At 37.9% G+C, this 21,821-nt stretch overlaps 1 protein-coding gene across 5 annotated transcripts in view; it reads right to left on the reverse strand.

Moving 5' to 3' along the window:
* Positions 1 to 21,821, reverse strand: part of MAST2 (microtubule associated serine/threonine kinase 2) — a 194,404-nt gene that overhangs the window by 38,893 nt on the left and 133,690 nt on the right. For 4 of the 5 annotated variants that reach the window (XM_075759522.1, XM_075759520.1, XM_075759525.1 and 1 more), the window contains 5 exons: positions 20,721 to 20,741; positions 18,178 to 18,256; positions 12,445 to 12,599; positions 4,038 to 4,113; positions 2,512 to 2,721 (listed from right to left, as the gene is read on the reverse strand). In XM_075759522.1, the coding sequence (XP_075615637.1) occupies positions 2,512 to 2,721; positions 4,038 to 4,113; positions 12,445 to 12,599; positions 18,178 to 18,256; positions 20,721 to 20,741 (541 nt within the window). The remainder of the gene's footprint in view (positions 1 to 2,511; positions 2,722 to 4,037; positions 4,114 to 12,444; positions 12,600 to 18,177; positions 18,257 to 20,720; positions 20,742 to 21,821) is intronic. The other variant, XM_075759521.1, reaches the window with a different exon arrangement.

The following is a 21,821-nucleotide window of genomic DNA, read 5'->3' on the forward strand; positions in this document are numbered from 1 at the left end:
ATTTGGAATAATCTAAACTTGACTCCAAACTTTTAGCGTTTCAAGTGAGTCTTCCAGAAGAAATATTATCACCAATTTCTATATATTTAGACTGAAATGTCCCAATTATTTCCTTCTAAAATGCAGTCTGAAGGGCAAAGCACAGACTGGCACGCAGAGGAAAACAAGTACCTTTTAAATATTAAAATATAAAAGAAAGACCAAGGAACTGTGATAGGACAGAAAAAAAAAAGAAAAAGAAGAAAGAAAAAAAAGAAAGAAAAAAAAGAAAAAAAAAAGAAAAAAAAAGAGAAAGATGCAGAATGAAGTCTTTGGCATTCCTCTGCTGTCTTGAATTTCTTTGTCCTCTTCCTTCCCAGCCTGTTCTGCCTGCTTTGTCTCTCTAAGCTTTGCCTTTAATCGTCTCTAGCCCACCTTACTTCCTAAAGTAAATCAATTAAACTTAGGAGCTGACCTTTCCCTCACCCCTGCTCTGCAGAGGATGTTAAGGAGGAACAGGTCAAAGAAAGCCCTGAATAAACCCAGAGATGACCACTGTACCTTCTCTAATAACAGTTCAAGGTCATCTTTCCCTGTGTTTAGGAGCAGCAGTGTAATGCATGAGGATCAAGGGGGAAAGGACATTTAATGTGTGTTTTGAGGATTTGTTCTGAGGGAGGGGAGAGGAAAGGAAAAAGATTTATCTGACCCACGCCTCCTCCGAGATCTTGGTTAACCTCTTCAGGCCACACGACAGGCCTGAAGGTGGCCAGACTCCATTCCTTATGGCACGAGAAATCATTGTTCACATACCGAGGAGGAAAGTCTGGGAGCGGGACAATTTCAAGCTCTGAGTATCTGCTACCAGAAGCAGTAAAACACACTGAGGTCCCCTTGCACCCCTTGAAACGTCAGCTATTTTCCTGAGTATATACATCCACTTCTAGTAAAATCTTTTCAACTTCCAACCCATCACCCAAAGAGGCTTGATCCCCTATTTCATAGCTGACACGTGCAAATACCCTGCTTCCAGACTCTGGAGATACAAGGTGGACCCAGTGGCACGTGCCCATCTGGTGCAGGAATTCCCTCTGTCTCACATGCCATCGCTGGCCCCAGCACTAACACCCGGGCGATGCCCATCCTGCCCAGGAAAGCTACGCTGCCACTTTCAAACTCCAGAAACATTTTCCTCTTTTTTAAAGATTACAAATACTGAACAACTTCTTTGACTAGATGCAGTTTTTCCAGCCCTGGGTGGTGGCGTCAATGATCAAACTCTTGCATAGCATCCAAAGAACATCACTTTTACCAGGAAACACATTTTTTACTGTTAAATGCCTCCACAGCAGTTACTGATATCCCATAGGCAGACAACCATAAAGGCCCTCGAAAGATACTCTCTATCTCTCTTGATCTGTCAAAATTATATTCCCCATCCAGGCAGAACACCACAAAACCAAACATGAATCTTTTTTTTCCCATGCATCACAAATATCAGGGAAATTACAGCCACACTCATATAAACAGGGTAGCCAAAGATTTTAGGTGATACAAAGCAAGATTCTGCAGTTTTCACAAAGCTTTTTAATACAATAATTGTATATTAATATAGTATTTTTATTCATCTGCCATTTTCTAATGTCTGGAAAGAGCGGCAAAGGGGCACAACCTAGTGCAATTCATGCCAGTGGGTTGGCAAAATGATCAATGACATATAAACACATCTTCACCAAATAAAAACCATCACAGAAAATGAATTATTTCAGGTGTTCTGTTTCTAGATGTCTCCATGATATTTGTTATCTAAGACTACGATCTTTATAAATCCTGTTTTTTTTCAGCTTGCTGTCTCCTTAAAGCAAAGCTTAGGAAGACATTCCCAAGCGGAGATCTGGACCCAGCAACTGGTAATTGCACTGACTCTTCACAACAGCTATAGCATAAATTCTAAGAGATTTTCTGAATTTAATATTATTTTCATTTTAAAGGAAAAGAGCAATTTTTAATGAGTAGCTGAAGCATACTGAGCACGCATTAAAATTGTGCCCCCTTGTGTATTTTCATATGCTTTGAACACCACAAAACACATCGAAGTACTAAAAACCCCACAACTGGATGAAGTTCAGCTCAAGAAATTTTTTATGAAAAATTTATAGCAACATTACAAACTATGGTGTTTTCACTCCTTGAAGGCACTATTGTAATTAATAAGTCATTCAGAGTCTTGAAGTACATGAAAGAAAAGTTCAGTAATTTTCTTCCTCTGGATGAACCCTATTTTCATAAATGGTAAAGACTTACTCATATGCAGATTTAACTTTTGTACAAACAAAGTACACAGGTGAAGTGCTTTGCTCAAATCCGCCCGTGGTAGATCAACAGCAGACTGAAATGACTCAGATCTCCTGACACCCCCCACCTGCTGCCCTTCCCCTCGAACCCACATTGTCTCTCCTAAAATCAAAGCTCTGGCTTATTGTTTAAAGTTTCAATCAAAATAATATATTCTACTTTCCAGACAGCACTTACATCCTGGAGAAGTTTCTCCAAGTTTTCCTGCAGCTCATAAAAGTACCGAGAAGTAATAAGACCTTCACGTGATTTATCTAGGCAATCTCTGGCCAGTTCAATAACTTGATGATGGATGAAACTTAGAACCCCATCTGCTAATTGCAGCACGTTCTCTGGAGCATTAGAGGCAATAAACTCAGCCAGCCGTTCTTCCATCTGTGCCGTGGCCTAAGAGTACAGAATAAATGGAGATTATTATTAAATTGTACTATCCCAGAACTTAAACATAAACAAGTAGGGTGCTAAAGTAACATATTCTTAATTCCAAAATGCACGTGACTTAAAAATGTTCCAAAATACAATAGCATTTTTGCTGAGAATAAAAATAGCATACCATAGGCAAAAGTTATGTTCACATGAGCAAACAACAAAAATTAATCGGAACACACTTTCTGAAAACGCAAATGACCATAAAAATATCCTGGTCCTGAAGCTGTATCCCTCCCTGGGTCTCCAGAGTAAGGACGTAAGATACGAGGCAGTTCAGAACTTTTAGGCAAGACCATGGAACCTGAAAATGATTGCCCCAAGCAACAGACGCATGGCATTTCTATCACTATAAGCACTGATATCCTGTCACCAGAGAAGCACCTATTTTTGCTGTTGGTGGAACAGGAAGGATTGGCCATATCAACAGCTCCAGGATACACAATCTTTTACACTCATTTCAATGAGATGTTAACTTTCAAAGCTTAATTCCACAGATTTCAATATTCAGATTTATTAAAAAAACCAAACCACGCTTATTTTTATGGCAAATCACTTGACCAGATTTCAGTGTGACTGAATTCAGACTGACTTTTCTAAAAATCCAAGTCCATCTTCTTTGGTTCTCTGGTACCAAAAGCCCCAGTGGCAAACTTAGTTTTTGCCAAAACCTCCAGTATAATTTGGAATGACTTTAAAAGAAAACTTTGCATTTCCAATATGTAAATGGAAAGCCTACCAAAACCAAAGAAGTTTGGATCAGTATAAAGCAAATTTAATGTAGTTATACAAGGAATGATGAGAGAATGTTATTCAACATATTTTGAAATTATTCTTTAAAATAGCTTTCTAAAGCATATATGAAACAAAGCAAAACATCCCTCTTCTAGCCTTGATCAGAACCTTCTTCTGATTCAGAATTTAAAGAAAAAAGACAAGGATTAGTTAAAAATATATGGAGACACTGTTCTCATGAACAACGTAAGTCGACTGCACAGCCAGAGCAGCTCAGCTGCTCCTCCTTCCTGTGAGCATTTGTCTTGCCAATAAGAGACGTGAGAAATTTAGCAAATATGATGTACATACACGAATACACAAAGCTTTTCTATTTCTTCTACTGCAGGATTGGCATGCGAAGCAGAGAATGCAGCTTCAAACTCTCAGCAAACTGCACTGCTTGGAAATCAGAGGTAAGAGCCGGGCTCTTTCTCCAATGAGCACTAAAACGAATTCTGAGCTTGGCCATTGACTGTATTATTCAAAAAGTGATTCCTTACCTTTGGAAACCTTTCTTTGTACACATGATTCATCATTATTATTTCACTGTCAAAGGAAATTGGGGAGCGACCCGGGCTAGAGGAGAAAAGAAAGTATGTTATCGTTTACAGATATCACAGCAAAACCCGCCCAAAGCCAGTGCTGGTCATAATGCTGCCACGCTGACTGCAGCCCTTCCAAAGCTCTGCCTTCACTTCAGAAACGGGCAGATGCTTAACTTCAGAGAAAATCCTGGCAAGCAATGGCAGTCTGTAGTCATCTGAAAACATTCCTCTCTTCACGTGAACTCAGGCAGAAACTCACCTATTTTCAGTGAACGCAAGCCCTAACGTACAAGCATGTAAAAACCCCGTGCATTTGTTGCAGGTACATCTGTAACTCCTCTTGTTCTCTTACTGCCCTCCATGGCAGAGGTAGCAGCCCTGCCCAGGAAGAAATCACTGTTATCTCTGGAGCCTCTAGTGCCAGGATAGAGCAGAATAAACGAAACAAGGAACTTGAGATGACTTGCTTTCCTTTGTTTGAAGAATACTATGCTACAGGAGGGATGCATAAGCAGTGTTATTCGGCTAAATCTTATATATAAATACCACAAGCAATAGGAACAGAATACTTTTATGAAAACTGCACTCCTTTGAGGCATGTAACACCACGGATGCATATGCATGTATGCATAGGTTAGCAAGCAACTTCAAGGCACACCAAAAAACAGGACACTAAATCTTGACAAACTGCATTTATATTAGTGTTTGGGTATTTTTTTTAAAGAAGAGTTGCATCTCATTTCATCACATCTGATGATATGCAATGCTCTGACTCATTCTGCCACTGAGGACAGCTGGAGTGAGGTAATGCAGATAATCCCTAGCTACAGGATCGCCTACAGCATCTCATTTCTCTGGTTACCTTGTTTTGATGTTCAAGACAAGCAAGGGCTTCAATTATTTGGCATCTTACATGATCATTGTCTTTATGATTTTTAGAGTACTACATATTGTTAAAAATATTTTCTTTATGTCAAAACCCACAATTTTATCTTGAATGAGTTCAAACATTTTAAAACTTTCTTGTGAAGGATTAAATGAATCTCTCTAAATGGAATAAATACATTTTAAACTTGGAATGCATTACAGTTACTACCTTGCTGCTAACCTATTTAAAGGAAAAAACATTCTTTTGGGAACATATATTTACAATGCAAAGAAAATTTGTCTCACGGAATCTAGCAATACCAATCTCTTTTTTCATGCCCGGCACTGGAATTCCATTAATTACATTGTGTCTTGTTTTTATTAAGGTTTATCCCTCAGCTTGGGAAAATGCACTTCAGATTACATCTCTCACTGAATCCTTACATTAAAGGAGGAAAAACTGATTTGGATGTTTTGTGTACCAAGTAAAAACACATTTTCATCAACTTTTTTTGAAGAAAATACATCCCTTAGCTTGATAGAAACCCATTTTTAATCAAGGGAAATTTTCTTTAAAAAGAAACTTACATTTATGTTCATATGTAATGCATAACATAATAAAAAGAAGGGTAAGAACATTTAAATTTCAGGCTTAGAAGCAAATTTCTCCACACATCTAGCCTGCTATCTTTATCTTTTCTTCTCTAAGACCCAAACAATCTGACACGAACATATGACACTTGTTTACTGGCAGTTCCTATGGAGCTGAAGAACATGGTGAACATAGTTATTGAAGAATGAATTTTTCTATGATGTATTATTTCTCTGTGTGATTTAAGTGAGGTATAAATTACAAGGATATATAAGCACTGTGATACTAACTACAGAAATACGGATGCACATACATCCTTCATTCTAACACTAAAGTAGTCCTACAAAATTTGTGCATGCTTAAGGATTTGCTGTCTTAGGGCCATAATAGAACACGAGGGGGTTTGATTTTGCTTTCAAGGCACTTTATTCATAGGGATACAGGAAATTAAGAGCTATGCAGAAATCACGCTACTTGAGCTGCGCTACAGCAGATGCAGTGTTTCCTTAAGGAGAGCCACAATGATACGGGAGTTTATTGGGTTTGCTCTTGTTTTTTACGATTGCAAAACAAAGTAATTTCTTTGCAGAAGAGTCTACTGATTGGCAAGAAAGTAAACCCTTAGAATAATCCCTTAGCTTCCTCAGGCATTGGTAGTTTTATCTCTCATCTTCGGAAGCTGATTAATGCCACTTTTTACCACCTAAATGACAGAGCATCCAAACAACTCCAGATAAAACCTGGGATCAAGGTTCAAATTATCATTCTAAATAAAATTTGCCCAATATAACAGGTCAAATTAAATATCTAGCTGACTATAGCAAGACTGCAACATAATATACTGCACCATAATTTTTTTAATGTTGATCTTAGCCCGGGAAACTACAGAAATAATTAGATGGATAACTGCCTAACTAACCACAGGGTAGCTGCCAGGTGCTGCTGGTTACTTTACAGCACCTTGGAGACACAACCAGGTGAAAAAGAAAGCAGGACCAGGTAGATAACCAAACGCCACCAAGGGAGAACTTAAGGAAATTTAGAAAAAAAGAAAAAAGGAGTTTAATAGATTTTATTGTTGTGACAGCTTTTCAAATGCAAAAGCTTCACACATCTATCTAGCACCAAAAATTTCACATACAGAACTAAGCCAGTCTAACATTTCAAGCCTCACAAAGGAACAGATTATTTTCTGTAAAACAGAGGGCACGTACTGTGCACGTGCATAACATTCTAAGACAAAAAGCAGGCTGCTTTTCTTTTCTTGGTGTAGGTAGGTAGGTCAAAGAAATTATTACTGGCAGTGTGTTTTTCATTTCAGCAGAGCAGACATTAGAAGAATAATATCTGTCCCCTTAAGCTTAACAATAGAATGAAAAACTACACTTTTCCGCTTCTTCATCCTCCCTCCACTTTACGAAATGATGTGGTGGTAGACTTTCAGTGACATCTATTTCCCACTAAGGTTTCTAGCCTTCAACTTGCCAAAACTCATGTGTCTTTATCTGATGCTAGAAACTGAAAATAGCTTAGAGACAGCTATTTCAAGGAGTAGCATTTATAGTAATAACTTAAATCTTAACAAAATCTAGTCTAACTGTGACTAAATAAAACTGAGATGTTTACGAATACCTAATTTTTCCTTCACTGTGACAGCTGTATTTAGATATAAGGAAGAAATTGTTTAAGAAATTTTTTACGATGAGGGTGGTGAGGCACTGGCACAGGTTGCCCAGAGAAGCTGTGGATGCCCCATCCCTGGAAGTGTTCAAGGCCAGGTTGGATGGGGCTTTGGGCAACATGGTCTAGTGGAGGGTGTCCCTGCCCATGGCAGGGGGTTGGAACTACATCATCTTTAAGGTCCCTTCCAACTCAAACCATTCTATGATTAGGAAAAAAGCAGAGAAGTTAAAAGCACTGTGCTCCTCTCTGCTTTTACCCTGTACATAAAGGTTTAATCAGGACGTATTTACAGCACGTTACCATCAGAATCCATCTGCCACAGTCTGAATTTATGCAACACACAGAATCATAGTGAAATACAGTTTCCAACAGAATTACAACAATCTATACCATGAAGGAAATAACGTAGAAAAATAAACGTGTAACTTTAGATTATTTTTCAGGATTTATTCAAGGATCCTTCTTCCTGTGTAATCATAACCAAACAGCACAGAAAGTCTACACCGGGCAGTTATTCTACTGCTGCTAGAAAAGAGGGTATCTGAGGCAAAGCAGAAATTCTTCTTCTTATAGAACAGGCAAGCAGTGAAACAGAACAGTAACGAGTCTTTCTCACTGAGCGCTTTGAAAAGTAATTTCTGAGTTTGTTTACATACCTTTTGATTTTTTAAATTCATTTTTACAAAGACTGAGCTTCAGCTACATTTAGTCTGCGGACAAATACTATTTGTGATTGGTTTTGTATCACTTTATTATACTAGGAGTGACAGTTTAATGAACGTAAGGGAGTTTTTTAATATGTATAAATAAGTTAATAAACAATAATTATAATATATATATGTGAGATAACATTAAAGTAAAGAGAATATTTCAATTGAAATATCTTTGAAAGTAAGGACTAATGAGTTTTTTTCTACAGACCCATACCGGGGCTGCTACTAGCTCTTTCCAATACTTTAGGGGGTTTTATGCATGCCAACAAAGACTGAGACTGCTTTAGACAGAAAGCACTAGAAAGTTAAAGTAATGAGCAGTACAGTGGGCAAATAAGAAAATAGAAAATAATAAAGATAGTGAGTCAAAGCAAAAGTTAATAAATTTAAAACCAATCACTCTGAAGAACTTTTTTTGAATCAAGTTCACAGAACTCACTGTCTTGAGAGACAAACCAAAAAGACCAACAGTATCTGTAATGTAGTTAGAATGTATTTTCAAAAGAAATAGATGCCTTATGCTTCAGAATATAAAATTATTATCCTTCTCTGGCAAATCCGTGGCTGCGTGAATCCCTGCTCAGCAGGGAACACAGCCTGCCCTCCGCAGCTTGGGGCAGACGGCACTTTCTGAAAGCAGCAGCGTGAAGCGATGAAATCACCAAGATTACTCAAGTGGTTAAAGCTGACGCTTAAGTGCAGTGAGATGAGAGCGCTCCATAACCTGCGGGATCAATTTTTAAGATAAAAATGGACTATGTGGGCCACCGGTGCGGTTTCACAACACCTAGTCTTTCTTCCCATCTTGGGTATTTTATTGTCAGAAACCTTTTTTGGCAACTGGCATTTTCTAGGAGTCCTTAATGGCAGGATCTAGCACGTCAGGTTAGAGGATTGCATTTAAAAAGCACTACCCAGCAAAGAGATGAAGGAGCATATTTGATTAAGGATGATCTCATCTACTTCAACTATATAAAAATTCACTGCTGCAATCTTCAGCCCTTTTTCCCTAGACAACATTATCCTGAAATACGAAGAGAGATCAAGAAAAATGGGCAGATTGGTGGGCTGAGTGACTGCACAAAGGCAGCTCCTGAAGAAGTCGTTATTAGTTAACTCTACTTTTATCTCTGACATTCTCCACACATTCCCACGTGTTAGCAACTGTTAAAGGATGACAAGTAAAGAGAACCAGGAAAAGATGGAGGGCAGCATCTCTCTAACTTAAAAAGAGTAACGATGCCAAGTTTAGTGGAAAAATTTACACTCTCCCTGCATTTTACTCCTGGGAGAAAAGATTTTCCTCAGGTAAAGCTCAGGATTGTTCTAAACAAAATGAATGTAGCCTGGGCATCTCTCTGTTGGTCAATAACTTGAAGGATTTGAAGGCTGCATTACCCAAAAAAGAGAATAGTTGAGAGATTATATTTAGGAAATACTTCTGCAGATAATAAAGAAATATTCTTTTTGACTGCAGACATGCTGTAAGCACCAAAACAGGTGGGTGACATGGAAATATGTTCTTTCATTTAGCATGTGAGTACTGGACCTATTGGAGATGGATGAGAGAACAGTCTCCTGGCTTTAGCAACCAGCTTTATAAGCACATCACACTTTTGGATTCCAGCGTTGGTCTCAGGCTACCTCCTTCCCCCTGCACAGGAAAGCAGCTGGGAAAGAACTAGTGCCATTTCTTTGGTGTAGAAATTCAGGGACTTTCAAATAAGGCACGAGTAGTTGAGTATCTTCAAGCCACGCTGGCAGAACACTACCAACCTATCAGTGTACATCAGCCAACGTCACCCTCCACAATTGTATGTTTTGTTAATTTTTTCATCCAGTTTGATCATTAAAACTGCTCTGTATGAACAGAATGTTTGCAAATTAGATACAAGGAAATGGTAAATGTCTAGTCAAAGTAGATTTTCCCAAAATTTACATCTAGGCAATACTTTATCTAGGAGCATAACAGGATCATCTGATACTTCTAAAAAATCTTGGGATACAGAGACCCCCTAAAACAACAGCTCCAGCATTTGACAGTGACATATCAAAATACTAGTTCCCCTCTCATAAAAAGAGATGTAAGGCTGCAGTCACAAGAGATGAAAGATGAACACATGTTAACAATCAGTCATAAATATCAGACCACCTTTTAAATTACAAAGTTGTGGTCACCAGTTAAGGAAAACATGTGATGTATTTTGTTCATCTGCTTTTCATTAAAGCTGATCAAACAAGACCATTAAATGCTTATGAAAATATTACATTTTTAGGAAATTCCTGCTTAATTTTCAACACATTAACTGCTCAGGTTTTATTTTTTTTCATTTTTCAAGTAAGTAAAAATATCCTCTCACCAAGTGAGCTAACTGTCATGTGGGCAAATAAATAAGCAAGCTGTGCAATGAATAAGGTCTGGTCTTCAAATATTTCAGTACTTGTTTGTTTACAAGGAAGGACTACCCTCTGTCAAAGAGAGTATTTACTCCTGCAAACATTGCTCCAATTGGTGGGACTGACATATCAATTTTCCTTTGAGGTGCAAGGGCCAGCATGAACGCTTGGTAGTGGCAAGTGTGCTTTAGAGTCTCACAGTATCACAATACTAACAAAATGAAGCAAAATACTAAGCAAAATGAAAAAGAAATCAGGCGTGGTTTAAGTTTAAAAAATTAAATTACTTCATTCTAAGCTCTGGGATACCAATAAGGCTGGCCATTACCACACTGAAAGCCAGTGAGAGCTAGAGGAAGCATTCAAGAGAGGAAGAAATTAATTATACAGGTATATGTCACACTGAATTAATTTAGTCTCATCACAAATTATAAACCTACTATATAACTCTGCTTTTAAATTGGCTCACAGAGGTAAAATTCTCAGCAAGTTGATAATCCATATTAACAAGGAAAGAAATAAAACTGTGCTCTTCATTTGATTGTTTATATCATTCCTGCATTAGCAAGAGTGTCTTTTATTTCATTATGCCAACAGTAACATATCTGTGTTAGAAAGAACAATAATTACTTTAGTGATGTGTTGTCTACCTACAGTAGCTGTCTTATCTATAAAGAATTAGCGCTACTACAGTTACACTACTCAGCGATAGTCAGCGTTAAGAGTGACAGCAAGAGGACTGAAGTAGGACTATTGTTCAAAGAGACTTAGTACAAATCACATAACTACTCTTTTACTACATAGCAATTCGCGGAGATCACAGGCTAAGTGTGCTACTACCCATAGTACTTACCTGCTCTTGTAGATTACTGTGTAACTATACTTAGTAGATCCATATGCAATTACCATGCAGCCTGCACTGAAGTTTAGAACATACAAATAATTACAAATAATCATGCAAAGTCAGCTCTGCCATGACACAATACTCACCATGGTTTTGTTTATTTTTTTTTATCTTGGTCTGTTTCAGTTCCTTCTATTACAAACCCCGGCCTAGGTCCTGAGCTGGGCACACTGACTCAGTATGTGCAGCTGGCAAAGTTTCTGAACCTTGTCCATTAATTTAAAGTTGATATCCACCTCTGACACCCTCAGATGAGAAGCAGAAGGGAGACTTCACCTCCTTGTCCCCTGCTTGTAAAATATAAATCCTTTTTCTTTCAGAAGATGCTGCGTCTAGAGGTATGCATCTCTAGACTTTCATTCACCTGGTCCAGAACTAAATGCACAGCAGAACTTAAGGCTTTTGCCATGATACAAAATGTTTGTGGATTTACTCCACATAATTGTTAGAGACTTGCAAGAAAGATTGCCCAGAGAATCTCTGTCGTTGGAGATATTCAAAACCGATCTGGACTTGGTCCTGGGCAATCTGCTCGAACAGGGGTTTGGACAAGATGACCTCCAGAGGTCCTTTCCAACCTCAGTCATTCTGTAATTCTGTGAAAGATGAAGTTCTAGTTGCTTCTGGATGGAAAAAAATCAACTGCACAAGGAAATAACCCCTGGATAGCTATCTTTGAACAACCAGATCTCTGAAGGAACAGTAAAAAATATCCAACTGCTAATGCAGGAGAAATGTTTTCAGCACTATTACAAAATCACTCTTGGGTGCAATTCCATCCAAGGTTTTGACTTCATCTACTCTAGTTTTCATACCCCTTCAGAAGCACTGCTGGAAAAGTTATTAACAGTGACTGTAACCACTTCCTTATATTAATGCAGCAGAATTCTGAGAAGAAACTTCACTAAAGGAAATCTACATCCTATAGATTTAGTCCGAGACGCTTGTGGATCATGTTTGCATAGAGGTATTGTGAAGATACAAAAGCAGACTATGCTAACCATCTTGCAATCCAAAACCTCAGTGCCAAATGTGGGGAAAAAAAAATAAATATCCCTTCTGATTATGTGAGGTGAGTTAAATGTTGATTAAAATAATTTCAAAAACATGTAACAGAACAACTATTCTTAGATCTGAAAGCACACACAGAAATGCAATACATGTGTCCAACATCTTAAAAAATCCAAAAAACAACCTGAAACTCACCTGAGACTGCGCGATCGAGGCCTCAAGGCTGGAGAATGGCGCCCTTCCTCATCAGTGATGCTCTCAGTACTGAAATGCTTTGTCAGGAAATGAAGTTCATCTGCCGTAGGCTGAAAGGGCAGCTGGTGCAGCTTCTCCTGAGATGAGCATGATGACTGAGTACAGAAAAAAATACAGAAAAGAAATGCACTAAACGCATGCATAGGGGTCAGCTAATGAATGGAGGAGGAACGGATTCTGCCAGACACTGCACACTCCAGCGGAAAAGAAAGCTACTTATCAGACCAGGTGCCTCTTTTTATTGTTCTCATTAGGCTAAGCCAACCCTTACGTGCAATGATAGAGCTGGTGAGATCACGCAAACTTTGGGAAAAGGCTAGGGAACCATTGCATCCGATTCTGCAACCACTACATCTGCTCATGCAGGTAATTTACTATCAGGAGATAGAAAGCAAGGTACGTGAGTACCAATGCTACTCTGGAAAGGACAAAAAGAGGTTCCTGGAGTGGTGAGCAACTTTCTTTCCTTTTCCCTCATGCTCTCTTAGCTCAGGAGTTTCACTGGCATGCAAAATGCTATGGAGCTGTGTAGACATGAGAGTTTTTGGTGATTATTGGCTCTCATTGGAAATTGCTATTGTAAATGGTCAGGATATTATTTCTCCCTTCCTTTACCCACCAGGCATCTTCTCTAACCAAGTAGGCAATGATAAAATTAAAGTAGCTGACTTTGAAGAGTTGTAAGATTAACAGAGTTTCTTGCTATAGAGTTAAACAGCTTATTAATCTTTAAATAAGTTGACAAATTTATATGACACACGTCCTGTAATAATGATAGACATGAAACTGTTTTAATTCTTGAACCTCAAGAACCCCGAGATTAAAACAATTATTTGTGAGAAGTGTTAATAACATCAAATGTTGGATTTTCCAGGGGAAATAGCAGTAGGTCAACTAATGAATTCATTTTTTCTTCTGTGATTTTTCCATGCCCCTTTCTGTTTTACAAAAGTAAGAAAATACATTATGGAAGGACAAAATAAAAATCCTCTTTAAAAAGAAAGAGAGGTGGGGGCAAATGTGCTGAATAACCAGAGTAGCACTGAATAACACCAGTGGGCCCTATTAAAAACATCATCCTAATCTAAGTTCCAAAGCTACTTATTGATCTGATGAAATTAATTATGTACACTGTTCCAGTGGAAAAACCTTTCCTTTTGCTACAATGACCCTCACTCATACTGGAAAGCACTGCATCCTAGTACCAGAAGTATGGGTAGGAGGGAATTATACATGATATGACATGTACGACCAAAGCTTTAACTCACCTAGCATGCTCTTCTAGACTTATTTGCTGTTGATGTTTTTTGGAGAAGAAAGCTAAGGAGTATGGCCAAGCAACGAAAGCCAAATGTTGGCAAGGTTTTCACTAAGTCCCGCATGTTTGTAATGTTGATAGCAAAGAGTCTGAAATCACCTAAAATAGCTACGTCCAAATTTGTCAAGAAGGTAAGTGCTACACTTGAACTGAATTAAAACTAAGCAGATTGTTGCAGATCCTAGTATGGTCTTATCTAGAGAATTCCAGACAAGACTGAGATGGAGATCTGAATATGAGAACTTATATACCTAAAGATCATATTCTTTGATAAAAATATAAATGGCACCAGACCCCAGATCCACTTCCTCTGCACTGCACAGCGGTATTTACAGAAAAGAATCCCCTTGAAAGCCCTGGGACATGCACAAACTCCCCAGGTGTGGCTGGAACTGGAAGCCACCACTTCCAATGTTTTCCTTCAGGCAGACCTAGGTGCAGCGATCATGTTGGGAAGTTGTCTCCAGCACTGGGTCCACACAGTGATGATTATCCAGAGGATCTATCAGCATACATTGGGCTAAATCCACAGTGAAGCCAAGACAGAGAGTGTGGGTATTTGATAGCCCCTTCGCCCACAGGTATTCTGCTGTGCACACTGCTTATGCCAAATACAGGAAAGATTCTCTCCCTGTAGTACAGAATTATGCAAACCCTGTTTGACTTTCAGAGCTTTCTTTGATGTCTTTCTTTGTGTCTCACACAATGCAAGGAGTGGGAAGAAGTGCTTGCCTATGAAAACACAGCAACACTTTTCAAAGAAGAGGTACGTGTCAGCTGACATCCTGTTCATGATGAGTAAGTTGAATCCTGCAATAGAGCAGGAAGTACTAAAGACACTGTCTTACAAACTTGCGTTAGCAGGTACTCAAGTTCTGGCATTACAAATGCATGTCTTATTCAAAACAAAATTAAACTAAGAATACCACATTAAGGATGGCTAACACATAAGTACTGGTTACTAGAGTTAGAAAAAAATAAAAAAGTCAAAACTGATTGTCTAGAAAAAGCATCAAAAACTTTATGTCTCCCAACAGCAAAATCACTGGGGAAGTAGTGCTAGTCAACTCATGGATGACCCAACAAAATCCTCCCTCCACTTTCTCTCCTTAAAAGCGATCAGATCACAAAGTTTGTAATTCCAGAGAATGAATAAAGAAAACCCTGAAGACAAAGACTGTGATGAGAAATGGACTTTCCTCTGCCAAAAGCTTCTCCAGCAGTCTTAAGGATACGTTTCAATGAAAAAGCGTGAAAAAAAAGTGAAACACTTCTGAAGTATTGATTTTTAAGTAATTACATCACTGTATTCAATATTTGCAACAGACTAATACAAACACCCCCAGTGTCTTAATTACAGATGCAGAATTAGCCAACACTTCTCCAGTAAAAATATTCAAGCTAATACTATAGTAGCTTATATATTAACTCTGCATCTAGAAAATTAATAGCAGATTAGATGTTTAAAAATTATTGGCCTATTCAACTGACTGTTCTATATTCATCTAACTTGAAAGAAAGTCTTCTCCAGCTTTTTCAGTGTTGGTCTGATGATACATATCTGGTCTTCATGATTTGTATGAAAAGGGTAAACATGTATTTTTTAAAAGTGTCCTCCCTCATTTGGAAACAAAAAATAAAGCAGAATCTACAGGTTTCCACTGACCTCAGACTAGGTAAAAGTCTTGGTGTGTTCAGCTGGTTGGTTGGTAGAGCAGCTGATCTATGACCACAGAGGGGCAGGTCAGCCCTAACAGAAACTCAGGCCAGCAGAACACAGAACTGATGCTCCTCTTCTTGATATTTCATTTCCTACTGATACATACACCAGGAAGAAGGTCTACTGGCTTCCTTCTATCTTGCTTGAAAAAGAAATGTAATCTTGAGGACTGATGACACCAAATGGAAGCTCAAAGTTCTGTTAAATTCGCATCTGCAGCATTAATTCATTGTACCCTTTTGACAAGCCCCTTGACTACTTCTTGCCTCAGTTTTAAAGTCTATGCAGGAATAATACTGCTTATCAACTTCAGAGGTGTTATTCAGATCAATTCAAATTAATTCTAATCCATGAAATACTATGAAAATAGTATTGTCATAGACAAGTAGTAAGTAGGATTGGCTTAGAAATGTAATACTGAGTTTAATAGCTCCAAGAATTGCATCACTACTTACTAAACAGCCCATGTCAATGTCTGAGACTGTAATACTGAACCAGCAAAAGGACAAGAGATGAGAGACTCAGCCATTTAGAAAAGTCTTGGAATTGCAGGTTTTAATCTATTTCCTGCAGGAAGGTAAATTCAGATCTATATCTGACTATCACTTCGTGCTTCTCATTATACCACCCTGCTTTCTGTTTCTTACAATACTTATAATACTTAACACCATTTGAAATTGTGCTTTCTATGTGACATGTCTATCACAGATTTGTTGGGTTGTTTGGGTTTTTTTTCTGGAAAAATGTCAATCAAACCAATCTAGCTATTTCTGGGAACATGTCGAGAGACAAATATGCTTTCTTTCCCATGTTAGAAAGCTGAGAACTTTCTAAAAGTAGCTTTAATGTCCCTATTTCAAAGGAAGGACTGATACTTCCAACAGATTTTTTTGTTTTGTTTTGTTTTGTTGTTGTCAGTTTTGCTCTCTCCATGGACATCTACCCAAAGGCTGGTCAAACTATAAACTCTTGAAAAACTACAGATCACACCTGCAGGTAAGAAGGACTTACACACTGCAGGCAGTTTGGTCTCCACAGGTGTCATCTTCACAGGCATCTTAGAAGCTCTCTCAGTGACTACCAATGATCAAACTATTTACAGAAAGTAACTGTACTTGCTCCATACTCTCATAGCTTGCACCCAGAAGAGGACTTAGCCATGGCTTATGCCCATAAAGATTTAACCTAAGATTATAAAGGCAAAAGCAGAGCTCCTTTTTAACAGCTGCTCTCAGGCACTTGAATATATAATATTGCTTAGCAGTGAAACCAGGGGCATCTTTTTCGTGTCGATAATAAAATCTCCCACATTTTTCTGTGCTCTTGCCCATATATCTGTACACACACATAGAGAGACTTCTCCCACAGGAGACTCAAATCAAGTCACCTGCCTTCTAAGGAGACAAAAAAAACCAACCCCAAAACCAACAAAAAAACAACTGTCTGGAAGGACAAAAGAGAATAAATTGTGGTAATTGTGCAAACTGGAGTCTGTAGGAATGTGTCAGAACATATGAAGCTATAGAGATGAGATTAACGTTGCAAAATCAAATTTTAATCATATCAATTTATACTAAAAGGAAGCTTGTGACCCCAATTTCTTCTCTTGCTATACAGCCTGAATTTAACACTCACCTCCTAAAGATCTGTGATAAGTTTGTGTTTGAGAGCATAGAAAGTTTAGGGATGAACATTAACAGAACAGCTCACAAGGAAAATAATGATACTGCACACAGTGTAAGATTTGCATAACGTGGAATATTGAGTCCTAATTAGTGCAGGTATTACAATTATTAGGAACATACTCTAAATAGTACATATAAAACAAAATGATCAGTAGAAGTATTATGGAAAGAGGTAGTGATATGTGAGCACACAGTTAAAGAGACTCACCATAACACACACACAAAAGCGTGTTACATTAAGTTTGTACAGGCAGCCTTAACATTTCTAATTTTTCTATGTTTGGCTTTGCGAGGTTGTTCCGTGGATAACCGCAACATCTAGTTCACATAAACTAAAGAGTAAGATTTATTGTATGTAGTATCTGAGAGTTGTAAGGGTTAACATGGTGCTGCTACCTTACTGGTATTAACGACAGGCTAGTTTGAAAGTACAGAACTCAAGCAAACTGCAACCAGCCTTTCTAATGACATGTGTAAGAACTGAAAAGTTTCATTAGGAGGTTCAAATTATTGGAGTAACAGATATGGATTATCAGTTTTTCTTTCTGCTAGCCTATTAGCAGAGGTTTTCATACTAAGAACTTGAAAGCAGACAAGAATTTCATTTCCCAGTTATAAAAAAGCTGAGAGCTGGCTAGTAATTACACGCTATCTCTTAGAGTCTTGCCACTTCTGACACATTGGGCCTCTCAACTGATCAGTCGAGCCAAGTGCTGCACTGGGATTTTTTTTACCAATGCTAAAGGCAAAGTGCAAGATGATAGGAGCTGGGAAATGGAGGAAAAAGCAGCAGAACCAATAATTAAAATAATTTTTAAAATAATTAGTATATTAAATAATGTTAGCAAAACAATGAAGAAAGATCAGATATTTTAGTAAAGACTCAGAAGCTGATTTGTTAGGGTGTGTTTGTACAAACTGAATTGCGTGAAAAATTCTGTGCCACTTACTGAAACTGTTGAACTGGGAGTGTTTGTTCCATATCCAGATGAAGGAAGGGAGGCCAAGGACCAGCGGCGTCCATCCGTTCTGGGGAAAAGAAATAAGAGAAGTTACTGTCAGGGACATATTATGGCTAATACTTGGGGGAAAGAAACATTTTCCTCCCTCAAATCTCTTGACCTCACGTTTTTGCTATCTATTCAGGTAAACCAGGTATCCTATCTATAATGACCTTTGTGAAAAAGCAGCTAGGGTAAGTTTTAAAAGCAAAAGTAAGTGACCTTGGAAAAGGTAAAGGGGCATCAGATTCCTGCATTAAGTAAATTAAATAAATATTACTAGTTATGCAAAAATTGGAGTTTCTAAAACAGACAAATTAAATTGGCTCATTTCAAACTTCTCTGAAAAAGAACGTCAAAAGTGGACTTGTTTGTTTACCTAGGCAGAAGGCATTCTGCCCAGTGCATTGCCTGGCACAGCTGGTGCAAAATCCACTACAGCAGGTTGAACAGAGCTGAGGGGTCCACGCAAAATACAGAGGAGATTGAAATCACAGAAATTCCGCCTAGGGTCTCTTTCTCCTCCAGTCAATATAACATTAGTAGTTATTTCCCTATCATAGCCAAAGAAAGATAAACCTCAGCGAAAATAGTCAAAACATCCTGGAGATACTGCAGAAAAGGTCTTATATTACCACCATCAAAACTGAGGAACCGAGGAACTATACAACCGCTTTGAGAAGAAGCAGTATTGCCCTCCTTGAAACCCTCTTCGCCCCCCAAAACCCGCCTCAGTGAGGATGGAACCTGCACGACATTCAGCTCAGTCTCACAGCCCTTCTTCTGCCTCTGATTTCATTCCAGTCTCACAAGCATTTTGTGTGCTATGCACGTTGGGATGCATGTTAAAGAAGTCTCTTCCTCACATCGGTCTCCACTTGTTTGATTACAGCAGATTATCAGTAACTGGTCATAAAGTGAAGGTGAATTAGAACAGTTCTAACTTCCTTTGGAAAGATTTGGGTTCTTTTGGGTACACACACGTTAATGCAAGTGCATTATAAAGCAGGATGTTTGGTACAGGTCTGAAATAGTGCTTAGTGCTTATAAAAAACCTCAACTGTTATTATCTTCACAGTAATATTTCTCATCTCACTACCTGCACCCATGAAGCCTCATCTTCAGAAAAACATTCACTGCACACCCAGACATAAATGCCTGTTTATATTTTTTCCAGATCTAGTTCCTTTTATTTTCAGGCACTGATACACACCACTCTTGTTTGCCATCTATCTTAGAATGAGAGGGAAATAAACCCACTGTTCTACATCACTGAAAGAATATTAAGTCAAGAGAGTTTTTTAAGACGACTCATGCTTCATGCATTAAAAAACCCTCAAAAATCAAGTTGTAATGCAGTTTTCTATTGCATGCGTATGTTATAGCTAAACCCCATTTAGCGACAGGTGATGTTTTCTTTGGCAAGACAATTACATATAAAAGAACAATCTCAAAAAATTTCAAGGGAAATTAAATTCCTTTTTTAACCCTGAAAAACAACCAACGTCAGCATTACAAAGCTGCTGCATGACATGGTCAATGACTGAACACCAAACTTCAATGATCTTCATTCAGCTCCTTGTAACATACAGGGGTACTGGGGAAATATTTAGGTCAATGATTCAACCCCAGTTTGGACCCTCAGTCCCAAATTGAGACAACATGTTCCTGTCTTTGAGCTCAGACATTAGATAGGAATGCACAAGTCACTCATTTTTTGCAAAAGGAAAGCATAATCCCTTTTTTTTACTGAGGTGCTTAAATAGTGTATTGAAATTACTTCAGAATTTTCATTTTGGCAAAGTTAACCAAAAAAGTCTTCCTCAATTAGAAAATTACAGGATACCTCTTCATGCTTGGGCTATTTTCTGCTGATGCAATCTAGGCAAGCAATGTGCTAAGCAGTCAGGACAACGCATATCAGCTCTATTCTAGCAGAAATAAGTGGGCCAAGAGTAGAAATCTTCCAAATCAAAGGCAACGGGAAAAAGACTTTAAGAGAAAATTTGTCCTTCATTTATGCAAAACATTTCAAAGTTACTTCAGTGTTTTGTTAATAAACATATTTTTAGAGAGGCCTCATGCAATTTTGCTTCAGGAAAAGATACTTAGAAAGACATTTTTAGGTCTTTTATTTATTATAGACCCCTTGCTAGCACAATAAAAACATGTGAACAACAAATTTTGCCTTTAAAATGACATTTTAATTAGTTAATTAAGGAGGTATTTTATGGCAGCTAAACACTATTCAATGAAGCGTAGATCAATTTCAAAACAAGAACGTGCTAGAACAACAACACACCTTCTCCTGAGTACTACCTGTTTATCATTTTAAGTCAAAATGAAAAGATTTCCTGTTTTGATTAGAAAGAATAGAAGCTGAATGCCTAAATGGGGTTATTATAGCATGAACGTGTGAGGGACACAGGCTCAGCTGCACAGAAGCATGGTTCAGACACACACACAAACAGCAGCAACACCATACACGTTACCTGTCTGCTCTGTGTCCGTGGCTGTATGGAAGAAATTGTAAAATGAAAATGAGAGAGGGAGAAGTAAAAGATACACATGTGATTTCTGGAGAAAAAAAAAAAAAAAGAAAAAAACAAACCAAAAGAAAACCCAACCCTCATCTTCTGTTAGTGGTATTCCACTAAGATCAGTTTTAGTGAATATGGACAGAATTAACCATACATTTCCATACTCAAACAGGACGATTCCTGAACATGCTAACTTTGCGGCTACGACACAATCATTGAAAGGGTGTCCAGGAAGGGATTTATGATTAATCACTAGTCAAACTATGGACAATCTTGCAGTATATTGCAGTGAAATTGGCTTTACAATAAAACGAGTTTTCCAAATGTGTTTTCTATTCTGTCCCAAAAATCAACTCATCACAGAGCTATAACGAAAGAATGGAAATCACAAATTATATCCAAACAGGATAACAAATGAAGAAATTACACCAAATATAAAAGGCAGAAAATCAACAACAGAACATTTCTGTGATGGCAACAGGAGGAAATCAGGTAAAAACCATCTCCTATGACCCACGCAATGCCAATCAATAGTGTACAGTGAAATAACTGTTTGTCTGGGGTAACAGAACACCATGCTTTCAATTACTTAATACCATCATATAGAAGTTATTCTGATACCACTATGTGATAATCTAATAAATATGCATTGGTACTACTTGCATAGCTATTCAGGGTGTAATGCAAGCAGAAAATAGAAACAAGTTTCTAAAACAAGTTGTGCTTAAGTGTTCTTTTCAATGACAGAAAAAGTACAGAGAGCAACATGCATACTGTAAAATGAACCACAGTATTCGATAGGACAGACTTAACTTTTATTCATCTATTTTGTTAAAAATTACTTTTAAAAGTGGAAAAGTATGAAAAGGCACTCTTCAGAGATTTATTATTAAAGCACTTATTTTCTGCTCGGAATTTTAGAAAGCAATGATACTGAAACATCAAGTTGAAACCCGACGTTGAAAACTTATGTTAAGTTTTCACAATAGTTTCAGCTGTGACTTTCCTCCTGGTTTCCAGGGTCCAGAACTCCATATACTGTGAAAACTGGTA

Source organism: Balearica regulorum, chromosome 8 (assembly GCF_011004875.1).
Source record: "Balearica regulorum gibbericeps isolate bBalReg1 chromosome 8, bBalReg1.pri, whole genome shotgun sequence".
In the NCBI taxonomy this organism is placed as follows: Eukaryota; Metazoa; Chordata; class Aves; order Gruiformes; family Gruidae; genus Balearica; species Balearica regulorum.